This window comes from Camarhynchus parvulus, chromosome 5, assembly GCF_901933205.1.
Source record: "Camarhynchus parvulus chromosome 5, STF_HiC, whole genome shotgun sequence".
Lineage (NCBI taxonomy): Eukaryota > Metazoa > Chordata > Aves > Passeriformes > Thraupidae > Camarhynchus > Camarhynchus parvulus.
The window spans coordinates 52288811-52304546 of NC_044575.1; the positions used below are offsets into that span (position 1 = coordinate 52288811).

Consider the following 15736-nt stretch of genomic DNA (forward strand, 5'->3'; position numbering starts at 1 on the left):
GCCCTCAATTTGCACACCCGCTTTGTTTGGCTGGCCTGTCTGCTGGTGGAGCTGTAGCAAGGATGGCTTTGGCTGCTTCACCCTTCCCACGTGTGTGTCACACATTTGGTCACTCAGGTTTTATTTCTTCCCTCTGTTAAACCCGAGAGTGTAACTCCCAGCCCAGCCTTGTTAGGGTGTGGGCTGCTGGAGCAGGGGCTCCCCAGGACCAGGCATTGTCACCAGGCAGGAAAACCTCTTTAATGGGGCTGGCTAAACTTTTAAGTCATGGTTAATGTTTTTAACAGTAACTTGTGTTTCCTCTGGCCTTCACGCCCAACCATTAGCCAGGTGTTTTTGTCTCCCAGAGTGGAAAAATAAAAGTAATCTAACTATCCAGCTGGGCCCTTACTGAGGTGGAGAAGGTTCTCCACAACTGGGGAAGGTTGGCCACAATGCCAGCTGGGGGTCGCAGAGGCTGCATGTGTGGGTTTAGAGGCTCCTGGTAAAGCTTGGCAAAATATAAGCATTGGAAATGAGATGCTTTTTTCTTTTACTATAAATAACTTATGAGGTTAAATTTGGCATGCTATGTGCCTATAAGCTTTGCTCTGTGTAATTTTCTAAATATATATTTTTTTAAAATTTATTTTTGTTCCCCCCTTTAATATGACATCGACTTGATTTCTTTGTAACTGCGAGACAGGCCTGACTCTGATCTGCCTTATGCTGTAAACTGTGTTTATGGAGCTAGAATTGGGGTCATTAATTTTCTTTACATCAAAAGAAGTAATTTCTTTTAAATGAGAAGCCTGTTTCACCTAGTAATTCGCTTTAATTGCTTATTTGAAACTTTTGACATTTGATAGCAATTTAAACATTGCCAGATGAGGCTCATGCAGTTGGGACGTGCAGGTGCTTCCTTGTGTGCCCAGCTTGGATCAAAGCAGTGAGCCCACGGATGTGCCTGCTGCAGATGGGGCACCCAGTGCTGGAAGGTGTTTTATTTTGGGGCTCTGTGAATAGATGCTGTGTGTCAGCCTCAGCAAGTATTTGCTCAGAGGGCTCTCTTCCCCTGGAGAAGTTTCTGAGGAGCACTGAGCACGGTGCTGTTTGTTTTTCTTGGGAGATAGACTGCATGGCCTTTGTTTTACCCGAGGCTAAATAGAGCTTGCAGCACTGAGTCTCTGTTTTTTTTTTTTTTTTGAAGTTTAACCAATAGCACTTTCTGCTGAAGGGATAGAAAAAAGTTTCTAAAATATTAATTGCTTTTTTTTCCCTGACTAATATCTCTTAATTTAGTATTACCATCTTCTGGGAGGTTTGGTGGGAAAGAATTTGCTCCTCATGAGGGTAAGCAAATGGTGCAACTTCAAAGGCATTTTTAGCAGGATCTAAACCTCAATAAAGAGAAGACACAAAAATGAAACAGTGTCTTTCACTTCACTTTTTATGCTGATTCACTATTGTGAATCAATTTATTGTTCAGCCAGTGGCAGGAGAAGCTTTTCTTAGCCTCAGAAGTATTTTTAATTTTAAGTCAATAAACAATAATTTAGATTATTGCAGAAAGAGCAACTTTGATTAATGGCTTCTGGCTGTGGAATAATGTGATGCTAGATATACTTACAGTGGTTTCTATCCACACTGTAATGTGTCTTGTGAGAGATTAAAACTATTGCAGGAGTAGTCCAACAGCTGAACACGAGTTAAATTCTGTGCTGCTGCTGCAGAAGTTAAGCAGTGTTTTAGTACTTTCTGAATTCAGAGCAAAGCCGAAGTACCAGTGCCAAGACTTCTTTAAAGAGTTTTATTGATGTGCGTTGTAATTAAAACCAGAATGAGTTTTCTAATAGGACATTAATTTCCTAGAGAGCAATTGCAGCTTGGCATAAAGCAATACATTTTTAAAAACAAGTGCCAATCTGGGGATATCCCCAGCATATGTTGGATGGCTGATTTACCAGCTATGTGTGTCCTGCTTATTAACAAGAAAATTAAATATTTTCATTTGAAATAATTATACAAATAAACCTTTGGCTGTGCTGTGATTTCATTAAAACCTTAATTGTTTAGAGAGCTCTATGAGGGTGTGTGAAGTTGGGTCGGTTTTACTGCCTGGTGTTAGGCTTGATAGCAGATTTACGACAGGGCTGGATTTAATCTCTTGACTAATCTTTACAGTAGCAGGCCTGGGATGGGAGGGCGTTTGTGTGTTGCAGGAGATAGGTAACTCTATCTCTGAAGTGGAAACACGGTGCTGGGTTTTAAAATGTCTTAGCAGCCTTAAAATGAACTAGCCAAGGGCTGGTGGGGAATTGCTCTGTGGAAACAAAATAGGTGTTGCTTTTAAATCAGCGTCTTAGCGTGCACATTGTCACACCTTCACACATGGCTGTAGGCTCAAATCTATTTCTCATTAAAGCAGCTGTAGCAGAAGGGAATATTGCAACCATCTGGGTTGCAAAGATCAGAAGTAACAGTCCTGTAGGCAGCACCATGTAAACTGGTTTTTATGCCCCTTGATTCATCATTTCTGAGGGTAAGGGCAGCAGGAAGTTTACCAGGTCACGCATTAATTTTTCAAAATACTTTCAAGTCTAATTTTCCTTGGTTTCTGATGGTGGTATGCCTTTGAATCAAGTTATGATATTTGTAGGTTCAGCATCTCAACTAACATTGTTCCTGAGCATGGGAAACATGGGTGCTGTAGATGTCTCCAAAGGAGAGTTAATTAGAAGAATGAGCAGTTATCAGGAACACTGCAGCTCCACTGTTTAATTCTGATGATAATTTTCATGCTGGGTCTAATACAAATGAATTCACTTTTGGTTTATTAATCCACTGTGGGCCTGTTAGGGTATTCAGCAGGAAAAATGCTGAGAGTTACAGAACAGATTTAGAGTACTTCCGTGAGTGGAGAGCAAATCAGAGAACTTTTTTTCCTCTCATTTTTATCTTTCTGCACCGCTTTAACTGACTATGTTTCCCCCCTTTTCTTCACTTCTTTAGGACCCACGATTATCAGCTTTAATTTTTGACAAGCTTCAAGTGCCTGACTACTTACAGAAAAACAGGAATGAAGGAGAGAGCAGATGTGAAACCTGTGCCACTCACTTGAATCAGCTGAAGCAGGAAGCCATTCAGATGATGCACACCCTCAGCCAGGTCAGCTACCCAGAGATGCCCGACCTCCCGCCCGGCGCCGGGGCAGTGACCAGCATGGTACCCAGGATGGTCACTGTCTCTTCCCAGAGGGACCTGCCACTCCTTGCTGGGCAGGTGGGCAGGCAGCCTGGGAAGTCTCCCAATCTCTTCTCTGCGGCAGAGAGGAAGAAAGGACTGGGATGGTCTCAAGGCGTGGGCGGTTTTCCCAACTCCAGCGTTCAAGTGACGGTGGCCCCCAGCGGCCTCAGTGGTGCCCTGAGCTCTGTCACCATCCAAGCTCAGCAGTACCTCGAGGGCATGTGGAGTATCTCCAGAGTGAACAGCTTCCTGCCTCAGGCTTGTCTAGTAAGTACTGATAATTCAGCTGCTTGGGTTTTGTTTGCATGTGTGTGGACATACAGAGAAATACAGATAAAATTTGAGCTCTATACATATTTATCTTTGTGGGGATCAGCTAATGGTATTCTAAGCCGTGTTTCAAGAGCTGAAGAGTTAAAGAGCTTTGGAAGATGTTCTATCAGATGTCATGAGGAATTTGCTTTCTTATCTCACATGGTGAGATCCTTTCCTCAGATGTTTTTGCACCTATTTTAGCTTCATGTATGCAGGTGATGTTATTTGTCTGTCACATACCTGGTAACTCCTTTAGAAAAACACAAAAGGCCAAGTTTGTCACACATGAAGCTCTGGGAGCTTCATGGGTTTATATCAAAGGTGAACTTGACCCTCAAGTCTAGTGCAGAGCTTCTAACTCTGTGTGCAGTGCAGCAGTTGCTGTTGATGGACTGTGATGCACAGCATTAATCTGCAGCTTAGATGTGTTGCAGAGCAGTTTGCTGCTGAGGAAGGTGCTCAGGAGGTTTCTGCAGAGCCACATGCCTGTAAATGTCACTGCACTTGGATATTTGGCCTTGATGTTGTTTCCCTGTATTCTGTGTGCATTGTAAGAACTCTTGTGGGAAATGGAAAAGCTTTGTAGAGGCGCACATTACCTTTAAAAGCAAATTCATTATGTGGCTGTCTATGGAACTGTGCTAAGAAGAAGGATACAGTGTGTGGCTGGTTTTGACTGAGATTTATTCCTTTCCAGTTTTCAGGTAGTGAATGAGGGAGTGTATGTAATAATGAAATGTGTACAATTTGAAGTAAAGGTTTTCACTTAAAGATGACTTAACAGATCTTGTGAGATCAGGTGTTTTGGTGCCAAGCAGCTTTAAATTTAACATGATGCCTGATGTGCTGTTGTGTGTAAACACTACCTAATATTGCTCGGTAGCTTCAGCTGGTTGAGCTCCAACATCATCAGAGATAAATATTTGAGTGCTGCTGTGTAACATTACTTTTTCAGGCTGACTAGTGTTTCCTTCTAGAAAAGGCTTGGAGACTTGATTCCTGCCTCCCATACTTTTCTCTCTTAAGGAAATTCGTGAATTCACATAAATTCCACCTCTGAGGGATTTAAATCCAGTGAATCTCTACTGACATCAGGTCACTCACTAAGAAAAGGGAAAATGGCCCATTCAGCTCTTCATAGTTTATAAGGAACTTCTGCTATGACAGATTTTCTCTAAAATGCTGCTCCATGCATTAGGGATCAATTTGGCCATGTATGGTATCTGATGTTACCTTTAAATTGCCTTCTAAGTTCTTTGTATATCACAGAAATAGAGAAGGAAAAATGGGAAAGCTGCTGGTCTAAGAAGCCTGCGCTCTGAAAGGAGAAGTATTTCCATTTGTCTGCTCATTCTTTGTCTGCCCTTATTCTTGTCCTAAATAATTCAGTAACAGCCAGCTGCAGATTTCTTCCTGCTTAACCATGCTGACTGATAGATGTGGTCTTCCCTAACCACTATGCTATTCTAAGATAAAACTGTTGCCTCATTTAACCCCTGTGAAGGAAAAATGTGTATAATGCAGCAGAGCTTAAGTGTGATTTAGAAATGTGCAAAGAAACTCAGTAGCCTGGAAAACAGTGACCTTTAATGAAAGGACAAACACTGTGAGTGTTGGAGGCAGCTTGGCTGTGATCCAGTCATCTGCAAGGATCATTTAGATTTATAAGCAGTTTTTGGAGAGAAGCTAGCCTTCAGTTGTTTTATCTGTCCTCTCTCTTTATTTATTTAAACCCAAATGTAGTTACTGCAGACTCTGAGTGCATCTCTTTCCAGATGGTGCTTCTTGTGTCTGTCAGAATTCTTCCACTGCCTTTTGTATTGTTAAGAGCCTTGTGTCTGATGCAGTTGTTTGGGTGGGTGAGGCAGAAAGTGCTTCCCCTACGCTCTTCCCCTGAGGAATCACAGGTGTTGAAGGAAACAGGATTGGAGAGATTTCAGGAAACAGCTAGTCTGGCCCTTGTCTAGGATAGTATCCACTGCAGGACGTTCTTGTCCAATGCTTGTCTTACATAATTCCACAATTTTTCAAACACTGGGATTTTCCCAGTTCTATTGATTCTCACATCTGAACTTCCTTCCCTATTAGAAAAGTTTATTTGATTTATTTATTTATTTTCTTTTTTTCTTTTTACTCGTTAGGAAAATAATTTTGTCTTTTCTTTCCTGAAGTTAGAGACAGGGTTTAGGTTTCAGATTAACCCAGAAGAGAACTGCTCATATACATACTTTTAGTGATGTCTGTCTTTAGTAATACTTCCTATCTTGTGGAGCAAAGCTGGTCTGGCTAGAGGAATTCTGGAGCAGGACTACTGCAGTAGAAAGAACAGCATTGAGTGTACTATTTATTAAGTGTGACTGGATTTTGAAGACTTCAGCCCCCATTTAGGCAACATACTGCACAAATGCAGAAGTAAAAGATGGCTCTTTTCTCAGGGAGTTTCCACTCTTGGTTGTGACACCAGTAATTCTGACCACCCTGTAAATACTCCTGTTTCACTGGGGATCTGTACTTAGTTACACCTTTTTTCCTTACCAAAGGGTACTTGAAACAGGTGCTGAACTCCCTGGTGGGAGGCTTCTACCCAATGCCTGTCCTCCCAGTGATTTAAGTCACTGCTGCATATGAAGTGGGCATGATTAATTTTACAAATCTGGGAAGACAAAATTAAAGGCTGGGGTTCATCTCAAGTATTTTTAATTGTCAACACCACAGGTGTTTGTTATAACATGATTACTGAGGCTTCCTTTGGGGCTGTGGAGGACCAACAGGCACTTCAAAGAGATGCTTTGTCCTTCTCATCTTGGATGTCTCTCTTGGCCTGCCTTGTCCACCAAGGGTGCCTGTGGCTTCCAGCTGGTGCTGGTGGAGCCCAGGTAGGTCATGTGGAGTGAATCCTATTTTGGATGCAGCCTTCTATGTCCCCAGTGCCTTCTGGGTGTGCAAATACACCCCAGTAAACATCTGCCAAAGCTCAGGAGACCTTGCATCCACACACATTTCTCCAGGATCCATATTTTTTATTCATGGTTAGTTCTAATAGTGGCAGTAGGGAAATTGTCTGTGGAGAGGAAAAAAAAGATGTGATTTCTGCTCCTCTCATCTCCCTCCCCAAACCTCCCATGTATTACCTTGTTATGTCCCTTACAGTTGTGAAAACACTTCTGGGCTGAACGCTGGGGGTCAGAAGTGCAGGACATCGTAAATTTTTAATATGTGTTTGGAGTTCAAGTGTGAAAAATCCATTATATAGATTATAAATTTTTTGAACAGGAACGTGCGTTTGAAGTGTAGTGTGGGTGCTGCTCAAATGAAATTAATAACCATGGGCTTTGGGAGCTGTAAAGAGGAACAGTAATTAAGGATCTGGCGGAAGGTTCAGGGAAGGGAAGACTAGGATTGCAACCAAGGTGCAAAAGGTGAAGATGTAATCAGCTGCTTTACCCAAGTGGCCTGTTGTGAAAAATTGCAAAAAATAATCACCAGCAGCAGTGATAAGTTGTCTGAGCAGACAGTGAACACAGTGGAGGGGAGGGAGTTGGTATAACTCTGGGTAAAGCAGCTGATTTGTGCTGGACACCTGACAACTGTAATTAATAAATAGTTTTATATTGATGTTTTTAGTTCTTGACCTGACAAGTGACTATAAGGTTACTACTCAGATCAAAAAAACCCATTAGCAGTGCTAAGCACTGCCACCCAGTTTAATGCAAAAGGAGAGGACTGAGGGGAGTTTGGGCTTCCCAGATGTGTTGGAATCTGGCTGAGAGGTAGAACATTAAAACCACTGAAAATACCTTGTATGCCTATTAGAAATATCTGCATTTATTGTGTATTGTAGAAAGAAAGAGGTCTTACTGTATATTTTAAATTGAGTGTGTTATTACTATGCAGTGTTATGTGCTGCATAAAAGTGCTAAAGTAGCCATGCCATGTGCTATAAAGACATCTCAGTGAAATAGGGCTTATTTGCAAATTGCTTTTTCTTTCATCTTACAGAAAATGAGATCCTCGTCACACTGTATTTCTTACTTGAATATGTACAGTTGGCACTGGTTATAAGGCAAAGCATTGTGGCTCCTTGAACACTTACCAATTTGTACATGGATTTAAAAATATATTAAAAAAGGCATCATTAAGAAATTGAAAAAGTTGGAGCACTAAAAAATTTGAAGAGCCTTAAGGACAACTTCTAAAGCCTATATATGCAAAATTGTAAAATTATCAAATGTATGTTCCTAAGAGTATTCAAAATTTAAATTTAGGTATGAGCTTATTGCTTGGGTCTGTGAAGTTCAGAGAGGGAGGATTCACCCACAGCACATTACATGTAAATGGGTGCACAGACTCTGAAGTTAAAGCAGTTGTGTTTATTTGTCTTATGTGAAAAACCTCTGAGTTATTTTAGTCACAATTCAAGCTTTCCTGTAGTTTGAGTAAGTCTTCTGCTTACCCTAATCTAAACCAGATGGTTTTGTCTGAGAGTAGTTCAACCTCTGTTGACTTTCCTTAAAGCCTCTTTGTTTGTTTATAGCAAGGGTGACTTACATTTTGTTTAAAAGATGCAATAAAAAGCTGACTGTGGAAAACAGAACAATGACAAGATTTACTTTCCAGCGTTTACTTTTTTTACTTTGATAAATGTCATGCCAAATGGATTTTTAAATTAATTTTTAAAACCCTACTTGATAGCTTTCTCAGTGACCTTTTATTAATACAATGTGGGAAATATATTTTGTAATGAAACAATTAAAATACAGTGCATTGACCATAAATCTTGTCCGTGAGACATATGGATGTCTTTGAGCTTTGGGACATTTCTCAGACTCCACGTAAAACATCTTGATCCTCAAGAAGTCAATGTTAGACAGATGGTGAGGCAGGGACTGCATGGAGGCTCTTCTGTTTTCTCTTTAGCTCCAGTAGTGTTGGTGTCACTGCTTTTGTAGAGGAAGTAAATAAATAAAGGAAAAGGGGGTGGCAAAAAATACTAACTTTCAAAGTTAGTGTTGGTCACCCTCCATAACAAGTCTCAGCAACAGAAGGAAACCTTTTGGTCCAGGTTACTAAATGCTTTCTCATACTAACCTAATTTATGTTCCCATGGAAAAGACCTGTGCTGTGGCTGCTGCACGCCAGCTGGGCAGTCATGCCGTGCTTTGGGCTTTGCTGCCTTGGCACATGCGGAGGGGGGATGTGATGTGGAGGAAACGCTGCCACTATCAGTGAGACCCTGCCCCAGCAGCCAGGGAGCAGACTGCCTTGGGTAGAGTTGGGAATTCAGCCTTAAACGTGAAGCTGGAAGCACAGCCCTCTGCTCTGTGTAGTTGATGGGACCTTTGTGCTCTCTTATTCTGGATTGTCCCCAGTGTAGGGTGATAAGGTGAAAATGAGGTTATTTTTTAACGTATTTCCAGATATCAGAGTGATACAGGAAAAATACTGAGTTAACAGAAAAGTTATTGGTGACAAAGTGGAAATGAGCCTTTTCTTAGGTGAGGGTGTGGATTGCATTTCTTTTTATTGTGTTTGACAGTTCCACCATAGTGTTGGTTTTACAGTTGTGGGACAGGGTAACTATTTGAGGACTCAGACCCTCTTGTGGCTCAAATTACCACCTGAAACCAGTTCTTTTGATCTTTCACCCTCCAGGCTAAGCAGTTGTTATTACAGCTCTCATGAGGAAACAAGTCCATACTTGCCTCTGTTGACAACTGAAGTCAACAGGCAATAATAAGGAATGTTTGCCCAGGCTTCACCTGTAACTCATCAGAGATAGATTTAAGACAAGCAGACCTTAGAGATTATGTGGAAATGATAATCCACTGGATTTACCTTTGGCCCACAGTGCATTTTCTCATCTGGCAAATGTATCATAAGCGACACTAAATGCCCCAAATACTTAAATTTTCTACTCTTGCCTTTCAACTTGTTTCTTTGGCCTTTTCTGTTCACTTTGCTCCCTTCTGGTCCATTTATGCTCTGAATTTGCTCCACTACACATCCTCTGGTGAACTGATAATCAGTGCATCCCATGCCACCCCAGCACTGGAAGTTGCCATACAGGGAAGGTTCATGCTTTTTGGCTGAAGCTCAGAGGTGGTGTCATCCAAGATTTGAGAAGGAGCAGCTTTTCCAAGGCTACTGTTGCATGGGCTACATGGGTTAAGGGTGGGCTGCCGATGAATAATGCCCTTTGGCTTCAGAAGTTAATGCAGCAGAGAAACCAAATAAATTCAGAATGAGCTCAGACCTTAGTTGTGTGCAGGGTGGTGAAGGGGAAGGTCTTGCAGTGGTGTCTGTGTAGTACATGTTGTCCTGCTTGTGTAGAATAGTATTTGAACATCATCTGTGTGGTTTTTTGTTTTTTTTTTTTTTTTTTCGAAAGTGCTTTGAATTTGACATTTTCTCAATAGGCTGTTTACTGGAATGATGGCATGTTGAGGGTGTGGGCCTTCAGATGGTTGAGAGATGTGCACAGTGCAAGCACTGGTGAAAGCATCTCCTGTTGTTTGTGGCTGAGCATGGGGCAAAAATTGGTGCTCTTTGTTACTTGCAGCTAGAGCCACTGAAGTGCCCTGCCTGGCAGCTTCTGACAGGAGGTTTAAAAAGCATAAATAGAAAATGATGTATCTATTTTTGTGTTTCAGCACTTAGGAGAGAATTTATGATGTATGGATAGAGTTCATAGATATTTCAAGCATTTCATATGTGTGTGTTTAATGGAATGGATTGCCACTTTAGTGAACATAGCATCAAATCAGCTCTGTTAATTGAAAAAGATTTTTCACATTATTGCTAATGATGTGACACAGTTTTGTTAGAGATGGTGCATAAAATAGCACTACTTCAAGTGACATTAATGTATGCATTTAAATTCCTTTTTTCCCATTTACGTGCATTATTGATTTTATTTCATTGTTGAGCAGCTAATGGATTTATAATTTGAATACAGTGACTATAATCAATGATGGGATTACTAGACTTATAAATAGAACTTTAAAACTATGATGAGATAATTTCACAGTGACATTATAGAGAGTGAGCTGCCCAACCAGGAAGACTTGAGTAGGTGAGGTCCTCCAAAGACAGGCAGGAACAACCTCATGTTCAGAAGTCCTGGTCCTCATGAGGGACAACGCAGCAGGGCATAAGCAATGTAGGAGGTCCCTGGAGTGTGTTAATGATAATTTTCTTCTCCAAATGACAGAAGAGCCAAGTGAGGAGAGGTGCTGTGCTGGACCCTGGTTGTGATCAGTGATGCAGAGTCTACCTGGAACCCTGTAGCCAGTGGTGTTCCCAGGGGTCTGTGCTGATTCCAGTTTAGTTCATCATATTCATCAGTGCCCTGGATGGAGGGAGAGTGTGCAGCCAGGGGAAGCTTGCTGAGGAGGAATGGCTGGCACCACAAAGTGCCAGCTGTGCCATCCAGCATGACCTGGACAGGCTGGAGATGTGGATGGAGAGGAACATAATGAAATTCAACCAAAGCAAGGGCAGGGTTCTGCAGCTGGGGAGGTTTAACCCCATGTTCAAGTACAGACTGGGGGCTGACCCACAGGAAACAGCTCTGGGAATCCTGGTAGACAGCAAGCTAACCACAGCCCAGCACTGCCCTTGTGAACAAGAAGGCCAATGGTATTCAGGGCTGCATCAAGAAGAACCTTTCCAGCAGATCAAGGGGGGTGACCTCTGCTCAGCCCTGGTTGAGACCACATCTGGAGTGCTGTGTCCAGTTCTGGGCTCCTCTGTTCCAGGCAGACACAGAGCAACTGGAGAGGATCCTGTGGAGGGACTGTGAAGATGATGAGGGGACTGGAGCATCTCTCTTAAGAGACAAGGCTGAGGGAGCTGGGCCTGTTAGCCTGGAAAAGAGACAACTGAGTTAATTCCTCTGAATTTGCATGGCTGCTACTATTTCAAATCTGGATGAGTTTGTTCTTTTGTGATACCTTATGCAAAGGAAGAATTTGAAAGGTGCTATAGGCATGAGTCTGTTGCTGTGTTTTTGGTGTTGTTAGATAATGGATCTGCCATTCAGAACTGTCTCTTGTGTTTCTTAAAAAAGAAGGTGATGAAGTTGTGCGAGGCGATGAAGTTGCACAAAGCTGTTTTAGGGGTCAGGTGGCAGTGGAAGGATAAAGAAGGGGAGAGTGGCCCTTGAGATGCCTTGAGAAAGGTCTAGGTTTAGTTTGTTAATGCAAGGTAGCTGTGTGGACATCCCCTTGAGTCCTGTCAGCTTCTCCCTATGAATCTGAAGTACTGATGGGGGGATTTGGGAATAGCACAACCTCCTGTTGCTAGTTATGCTGAGATTCTCATGAAAAGATTGAATGGGAATGATAAGAACATTAGTAATATCCTGCTGGGTCTCAACTGCAGCCTGTCTAGCCCAGGGCTGTCTCCAGCAGTGAAGCTGGAAATGGTACCTAGGGAGAGCTGTGGAGCCTGGCTGCTTTCTGCAGTCTGCTCACCCTCCCCAGCCTGCCCAGCTGGAGAATTCACAGGGACACATACCTGTCTGTTCCCTTTAGGATCTGTTTAGGGACCTGCTGTTCAGGAATTTGTCCAAACCCTCTCTGACCCTGAAACACTCTCTAGGTCCACAGCCTTCTGTATGCCAGCAGCTTCCATGAGTTCACTACCCCAGTGCAAAGAAGTATTCACTTTCATTCCATTTATTCAGTACCACCATGACTTTGTAAACCTCAGTCGGGCTGTCCTCAATCTTCCCTTCTCCAAGCAAGAGAAGGCTCCCAGCCTCTTTTATCTCTTCTGCTGGGGCAGCTGCTTTGCACAATCACACATGGGAATTTCTTCTGGAATTCCTTCTTATTGGCATTTTGTTACTTGAAAGAGCTTTGGGACATCTGCAGGCTTGCAGATTTCACTCTAGTCATGGTGAATCATGTCTGGGTTACATGGCCCCAACACTGGGAGCAAACAGTGGGGTCAGCAGAAACACCCCACAAGAAAATAGTGTCATCTGCACAGTTCTATCCCTAATTTGTGACCTTGGTGTCCTTCAGCAATGATCCCAATGATCACAGCTGTCCTTGTCTTTGCAAACTTAATGCTGCTTCATGAGCTTGCCTGTAACTGAGCCTTGGTCTCTAAATATGGGTGTAATAGAGAGCCAGTTTTCCCTTCAGATAATGAGGGCTTGTACCTCTTCAAGAGAGCTGTTAGTCAGTGGGTGCCTTCCATGTGGTAGCTGTCAGGCAAATTGATCCCAAGGGATGTTCTTTTTAAAGCAGCTACATCTAATATATAAGCAGCTCAAGTGTGATTGAGATGGAAATTAAGTATGACAATCTCCGTCCACCTTTGCTTTATTTGATGACATTGTATGTCAATCATTATAATAATACAGTGATTTTAATGAAATTGGGAACATGGTAATTTCTTTTGCTGAATAGAGAGTGATCAAGATATGGAGAGATTTTTGTTGAGTTGCCCAAATCATTGAGAAATGCTGTTGTGGACTCAGGAAGGTAAAACAAGTTCCCCCATTTCAAAGCTCTGCATGTCTCCTGTGTTTCGTGGCTGTTAGAAACACATCTGGCCCATGGAAGTCAGTCCTAATGGAAAAGCATTTGTCTTGTTGTAGGAAACCCAATCCTAAAATGACAGAAATTTGCATTATTATGAACCTGTTAATGAATTCCTTTGCTTGCTCTTATCAGCCTTTGACAAAAAGCAGGGATTTTTACTGTATATTTGTCCATTTGAAGCAATACCCAGGGAAGTACACAGCTAGATTTTTTGGCTTTGGAGGCTGTAGCTATTGTAATAGAAGTCAACAGGGAGGGCTCTGGGCAACATTTTCTGATGCTTGCCTAGAGGCATTAGAAGAAACAGTTCCCTCTAGCCTGGCTGTTTTAAATGCACTGCACATGAAAAGTCCTGATTTGAAAGTGTTAATGTGCAGCAGGATCTGTGTCCTTGTTGGTAGCTCATTTCATGCCCTCCTGACTTTCCAGGTGGTGGGTTTGCATGTGCAGATAGGAGAGTGTTGTTCATGTGACTGGTGGTCAGGTTGCTGTGAAAAGGGAAAGAAAAAAGAGCATTTCTTGCTGTGTCTTTGGTATGGGTGTCCTGAATGGCTGAAGTGTGAAGGAATTGGTCTGTCACTGCCTGCTGACATCTTTGCACTACCGGAGCCCTGCCTGCAGGGATTGCCCACATTCTCAATCTGAAGGAAGGAAGGAAAGAATGACGTTTCATTTTGTAGATTGCCCAGAACCCTAATAAATTTTTCAAGGACCTGATAGCATGGTTTAGGAGAATTCTGGGTCAGATTGAAATCAAAAGCCCTTAGTCAGAGGGGAGAAGCTGCTGATTCTCCATCCTGGTACTGCCAAGGATGCCTGCTGGATGTAGCTCAGTGTGTGCCCTGCCCAAAAGGTTGAGGTCCTTTCTGCATGGAGCACAGATCACTAATGATTTTTGATGGTAAAGATCCAAACCTTAAACTTGCTTTAGTTATTTCAAAAAGCAAGTGCTCTGAGGTTGCCTTTGGATCGCCTATATTACTTTCCAGTCTGTGACAGCAGATGGGCCTCCTCTTTCTATTTAATGCTACTTCTCTATAATTTTTCTCCTTCTGCTTCATCTTCAGAGATTGATCATAAGCCAGGCATTAGCAACTCTTGTAGCTGAAAAACCTTCTTTGAGAGAAGGGACATTATGCTCTGCGTTTGATTTACTTAGAACATGAGATGCATATAAAAGTCTGAAACTACAGGTTTAGGCATTCCTGTTACCACATCCCAGCTGCAGGTTATAAATGACTACAGCAGTGTATTGTAGTTATAAAATGCCCTGCTTATTTTATAATGAGCCCTGGCAGAAGCAATGCCAAGTGGCAGTAAAAAGTTTATCCAGAACACGTTTCAGTTCAGCCTGGCATATGCTGCCCTGTTAACTTTATGTGGTGCTCGTCAGTCAGGAGGAGACTTTTCTCACAGGAGGTGCATGCAGGACTTGCCCACGCTTATGGGAAAGAAGGGTTTATAGTGTGAGCATTACCCAGCTCCAGATTTACGTCACATTTGTTCCAGTCAGTGCTAGTAGGCCATAAGAGCCTTTTTTTGCATGAATCATTTAGGTGGAAAATTATTGTTTTATCATATATAAACAGTAGGTTTAATATCTTGCAAAATCGTTACATCAGGCAGTTTTTTCCAGTTTAATTGATTGTGACGTTCTAGTCAGAAGGGGGAAAATAGGAATAGAGCAAATTCTCAAAATCCTCTGTCTGCCTGCTAGTCAGAAAGGGGTAGAAAAAGTTAGACAAAATTAGTTAGGGGGGAAAAAATCACCAGTACAGACTCAGGCTGTCCCAGAGCACATAGTGCTTCACCTGCACTGCCCTGTTAAGTACTTTCATTATGGGACCAATTTTTTGAATTAAAATAAATTACATTCAGTTGTGATTCTGATAAACAGATGTGTTTCAGATTCATAGAGGCTCTTGTAATTTTCTTCATTCCCTCATTAGTGATTCTGTTCTCAATACTCTTTTGCAGCTTTATCCAACCTTCTGGTTTTCTTCTGCCATGACAGTATTACCCTGGGACTGATCTATTTTTTATAGGTTTTTATAGCCCTGTGTTTTTCTTTCCTGTCACCAGACACATATTTTGCATGCATTTCAGAGACCTCATTTGGCTTTTTTGGATTCCTGGACATTCTCTGGACAAAGGTCAATGTCCAGAGAATGGAAATATTCAGAAAACTGGAAACATTATAGTTTAGGTTTTGGCTCTGCACTTCAAATGTGTAAAGAACTTGTTAGAATTGTAATTGCCCTTTGGATGGTAATGGCCAAAGTCCTGTGGATCTGGAAATTTTTCTGGGGCCAACTTCTTTATAGTGTAATTTTGGACTAGTCTGACTTGCTTAAGCCTGGGCAGATGTTTCCTGCCATGCAGTCCCAACAGTGAGCTCGTGTGCTGGGAATCAGGGATGGGACAGGGGGTGCCCCTGTTCTGCCCAGGACACTTCCACCTCCACAGCCTGGGGATGTCAGGTCACCTGCATCTCATCCTGCCCTTTCCCCTGGCATTTGGCCCTCTCACCTGGGAACAGCTCATGCTGTAACTGCTCCTTGTGGCCCTGCCAGCTTCATCTGTGTGTATGGATGCTGCCAGGTGGGAATGCAGTGTGGCTGACTTGTCCCCATGTCCTCAGG

The 15736-nt window shown here is 42.4% G+C and overlaps 1 protein-coding gene across 2 annotated transcripts in view; it reads left to right on the forward strand.

Moving 5' to 3' along the window:
• Nucleotides 1-15736, forward strand: part of KIF26A (kinesin family member 26A) — a 96253-nt gene that overhangs the window by 29561 nt on the left and 50956 nt on the right. For both annotated transcript variants that reach the window (XM_030950489.1, XM_030950490.1), the window contains exon 3: nucleotides 2992-3492. In XM_030950489.1, the coding sequence (XP_030806349.1) occupies nucleotides 2992-3492 (501 nt within the window). The remainder of the gene's footprint in view (nucleotides 1-2991; nucleotides 3493-15736) is intronic.